At 43.1% G+C, this 4,999-nt stretch overlaps 1 protein-coding gene across 1 annotated transcript in view; it reads right to left on the bottom strand.

Moving 5' to 3' along the window:
• LOC101991276 (ATP-dependent (S)-NAD(P)H-hydrate dehydratase-like) overlaps window positions 1-4,661 on the bottom strand; it is a 26,070-nt gene extending 21,409 nt beyond the window's left edge. Inside the window, exons 1-2 of the mRNA XM_005356381.1 lie at window positions 4,608-4,661; window positions 6-633 (exon numbers count right to left, since the gene is read on the bottom strand). Coding sequence (XP_005356438.1) covers window positions 6-633; window positions 4,608-4,661 — 682 coding nt within the window. The remainder of the gene's footprint in view (window positions 1-5; window positions 634-4,607) is intronic.
• Between the last annotated feature and the right edge of the window lie 338 nt (window positions 4,662-4,999).

Raw genomic sequence — 4,999 nt, 5'->3', positions numbered from 1 at the left:
CTGGCTGAGCTTCAGTACGGAGTCACTGTGGCCCTGGGTGTCCACAGGACTATTGAGCACAGCTTCCCAGAGCCTGCCGAACTCCACTCGGTTGGGGGTGAGAATGGCCTTCTGGTAACTGTGGATGAGGGCCGGCTGCTGAGCTATCAGCCACAGGCCATCCGCGTCGATGACCACAGGGATGTCCCTGGCCTTGCTTGCTTCCAAAATGCCCCTGACATTGTTGAGAAGAAGGTCGTCCCTACCTAGGCCAGGGCCCACGACAAGGGCATGCAGCCTGGGGAGCCATTTCTCCACCTCCTCAACAGCATTAGAACTGTCAAGGACGGGGTGGACGATCAGCTCTGGGCTGTAGGACTTGATCACCGGCGCAGCCTCCCTGGCACAGAACACGTGGGTCAAATCTGCACCCACTTTCAGAGCCGAGATTCCTGCAAAATACGGTGCTCCTGTGTACTCTTGACAGCCCCCGACTATGCCTATTCTTCCGTCCTGCCCTTTGTGTTTCTTCGAGGTTAGAGCAGGCACAATGTTTCTCACCAACTGAAAAAAATTCTCCATGTCCTTTGTCGAGTGTGCTGAATGGAGGGAGAATGCTCTTTGTAAAACTCGCCCGCAGGCGCTGGTGGCAACCTGGAAAAATATCTTAAATTGCCTCAGATTGTCCACTGCATTACAGATTCCCACAACTTCAGTGATTTAAATACAACAAACATTCATTATGCGTTAGAGTTTCAGTGGATCAGGCATTTGGGGGCAATTAGCTTGGTGATTCATGCTCAGGACCTCTGAAAGAATTGCACCCTAGATGTCAGCTGGTATGGCAGAGGCAAGCCTTGGCTGGAGTATCTCGTTTTTAAGAAGGCTCACTGACACAGCTGACCAGATGTCTTTGGGTGCGGATAACAAACCTTAGTCTTTCCCTTTCCCAACTTGCTCCTCTCCTTAGGCCTCTTAGGGGTCTGGTGACCTAGTAGCTTCCTCTAAAAGAATGATCCGTGGAACAGCAAGACAGAAGACACAGCTGTTTTATGAAGGAGCCTTGGAAATCCTCCTGGTCATTCTCACATCTTACATATGACACAAGGCAGCCTCTTTCAGTAGAGAATGTCTGTCCCAGGACAAACAGTTTTGTGGAAACTTTCTCTGAATGTGGCAACAGTCAACACCATGCGTTCCACAGTGCCACACATTTCGATGTAGAAATAAACCCACGGAGCAAACAAGACCCTCTCTCTCATAGTTGAAGTTCTTATTGCTGTGATAAATCACCATGACCAAAAGTAACTTGCTGGGGGACTTATACTTCCACATCGCAGTCCATCACTGGAATAAGCTGGGTCAGGAAACTCATGGCAAGCACTTCAGCAGAGGTCATGGAGGAATCTTGCTTACTGGGGTCCTCTCCATGCCTTGCTCACTTTGCTTTCTTATGTACCCCTGGACCATCTGCCCAGGGATAGCACCACCCATAGAGGACTGTGCCCCCCCATCAATCTTTATTTAAGACAGTGCCCCCACAGACTTGCCTATAGGCCAATCTGATGGAAGTATTTCCTCATCTAAGATTCTGTCTTTTCAAAGGACTCTAGGTTTCATCAAGTTGACCCCTCCAAACAACAACAGAAGAACAACAAAAATAAACAAACAAAAAAATCAGTCAGGACAGGCTCTATACTAGAACTTCAAACTTGAGTAATTCTTAAATAACTAGATGGATATACTTTTGGGAACTGTATGTTTGTGTCTTCCCTAAACTCATACATCGAGGTCCTAGTCGTCGATAGGACGGCTTTAGGAGATGGGATAGTAGGAGAAGAGAATGCTAAGAGAGCAGAGTCGCAGGATGGAATTAGTGGATGTATAGGAAGAAGGCGAGAATGTTCTTTTTTCCTCTGTAACGAAACTGCTATACATCTGGAGAAACGGTCAGATTTGTAGCAGCAACTCTGCCTTCAGGAATACTTTGAGGTGTGCTGAGAATTAAGGAATGTTTTAAACAGCCATCTGTTATCTGATTTCCCCGTACCAAACGCAGTATTAGCTTCAGTGCTTTGCTCAGCATAAACACTCCATAAATGTGCCTCACTCTGACCACTTGTAAAGTTTCCTGAATTCCTCAATAAGCTGTCTGATGAAATGTTGATGTCAACCATGGGCTTAGTGGGGGAAGACCTGCATGACTATGTTAAGAACATAACCCAGCCAGCCTCATCGAGACAGAAAAACATTTCCTGGATGGACTGGAAAACGTGCCTGTTTAGAAATATGTCTGAAGACTTGGGCGATGGAACGGATCAGGCAAAGGGAGGTGACGTTAGCCTTCCAGTGCTGTGAGTGTTCTTAAGGTTTCCGAATTGACCCTTTAATAGTGGTGAAAAATGGTAAATACCCCAATATGAAAGCTTGAAGGGAGTGCATTGGAACCAAAATCTGCATTTGGAGATACCTAGTAAAAATGCCTTTTAAGGATTATGATTTAAAAACATGGGCATACAAATGTGTCACTCTGACATTCTTCATGTCTGAGCATAACAAAGAGAATGTAAAAGAAAATGAGGCAGAGTTTATTTCTCTTCCACTTCCACCATCTGTTCACATTAGCCACAAAGAAACACCCCTATAAAATCCATTCAGTTGCCACATTATAATTCAATGCAGTAATAAGTCATCAACAGAACGTATACAATTGCCCAATGACTGTGGCAATGACATCATTGGAATGGTCATAATTACATGACAATTTGGATATTAGATCATTCAAAACATCAGTAAAATAACTATTCTTTTTTTTTTGTCAGCCTCTAAATATATCTATTCATTCTGTAGTCAAGAATCTGTGGCTTTCATAGAGGAGGTAGGAGCTGGATCCAGTCACGAGGCACCAAAGTTAGGAGAGGGGGAGGCACACAGGGTTCTGAGGGGCAGCAGAGGGAAAGGCACACCTCGTGCTTTGCTGGGGAAGAGGAGATGAATGCACACCGAGCCAGCCTAATTATGAGAGGGTGGAAGGTCATCAAAATCAATTTGCAGCATGATGTACAAAGGTCATTATCAGCCTCAGATTCTCTCTGCCCGTTTAAAACACAATAAAAATAAAGCGAGGGCTTTAATAAGTATGATTAGCAAAGAAAAAAAAAGCATATCATTGAGCCATCTGTTTAAATATTTGTGCTACCTTAGTTTTACTCAAAACAGCATGAAAGACGAACGGTGAGATTTTTTTTTTCCTATTTGTTTGCTTTTAAAATCCTGACATTTTCTCCGCTGGTTGCCCAGATTTATAACACAGATGAAAGCAGCTTCGAAATGACTGCCCTTTGAAATCAATAGCACGGTATTTGTAACGACTTTCTTTTTATTATAGAGCACTTCATTATTATTATTATTATAATTTTATGGGATAGTCTGAAACAGAATTCATCATTCACTTATTTGAAGCAACTCACTTACTCAATGGCACAGATGGCCCTATCCAGGAGATTTAATTACCCTGTGCTAGGCAGCTCTGAAGCCCAGTAAGTGCAAGCCATGGGGGACACGGAAAGCAAGGGCCAGCAACAGAGGCATCCCAGTCAGCAGGAAAAGCCTACGGAAATCAGTACTGTGGGAGACCCAGCTTTTCAACACCTCGTATTACAAAGCTGGGTCCTTTTATTTCCAAAAAATAATAAATTTCTACCTTGCAGGAAAAGGTTTTTGATGTTTTTAACTGTGTTTATTTAAAAAGAGTATATTTTACATTGAGTTGATGTACATACAAGCACACATACACCCACAGACTCTCTCTCTCGCTCTCTCTCTATATATGTATGTATATATAAGTATATATGTACATATGTATATGTGTGGGCATGGAATATGCACATACAAAAATGGTAACAAACATCTTCCGATGCAGTCTTTATCATTACTAAATGTAGGATGCTATTCTCCAGTCCCATTTCTGTTTCCAAATGCCAGTTGGAATCCACTAAAGTGATTTAATAAGTAGGTCTGAGCCCTCAGTTTGAAAAACAAGTTCAGGAGGTTCTTCTGTGTTTTAAAGGAAATAAGCGTGTGTGTGTGTGTGTGTGTGTGTGTGTGTGTATGTGTGTGTGTACTTAGTGTAGCATCTGCCACTGTGTAAACATTCGATATTTATGGCAGTTATTATGAGAAATGTCTTAAATAGATATTGGCAATTTACTAGTTTAAAAAACAATTCAGGAAATAGACTGCTGACTATCTGACTTCACTATTTTTTTTTTCTGTCTATTACTCTAGCCTTGGTAGAATTGCCTGATACTGAAGCCTGGAGAAGTTAATGCTTTTGGGGAAGGACAGTACTGATGGACAGGAAGGGCACAAGCCCAACAGGGAAAGTAAAGCTTTCCGTGTCGTCCTTAGCCTCCAGCTTTACTGACTAGTCAGTCCTTGTCCGTATCATACAATGTAGGCAAGGAGTAGATGTATCGATTCTGTAAGATGTTATCTATTTTAAATAATTACAAAGTAAATGTGACTTCAAGCAAAGAAAAAGTGGGACTAGTGTGGAGGACCAAGGTCCATAGAATGGCATGTGGCCCTCTTCTGTAACCCTGAGGAGCGGCCCTTGCCATGCATACCTCATAAGCCTCAAGGAGATTTTGGGAGATCCTGGGGCACTTGAAGACCTGCATCTTCGATTTGTTCATATGTGTGTGTGTGGTGTGTGTGTGTGCGTGCCCACCATTAAGATTGTACATTTCAACCCAATGGTGGTGGCGCACGCCTTTAATCCCAGCACTGGTGTGGGGGAGGCAGAGGCAGGCAGATCTCTGTGTTCAAGGCCAGTCTGGTCTACAAGAGCTAGTTCCAGAATAGGCTTCAAAGCTACAGAGAAACCCTGTCTCAAAAAACAAAACAAAGCCAAACAAAAACCTAAACCAAAACAAACAAACAAACAAAAAAAGATTTTACTGTTCATGGATACTTAAGTCAATCAAATCGAGTCAGCAGCCTTCTGTAGGATGTTAGA

This window comes from Microtus ochrogaster, chromosome 18 (genome assembly GCF_000317375.1).
Source record: "Microtus ochrogaster isolate Prairie Vole_2 chromosome 18, MicOch1.0, whole genome shotgun sequence".
Taxonomy (NCBI): Eukaryota; Metazoa; Chordata; class Mammalia; order Rodentia; family Cricetidae; genus Microtus; species Microtus ochrogaster.
Note: the sequence above shows the minus strand (reverse complement) of the source record. Positions and strands in the feature narration are given on the sequence as shown.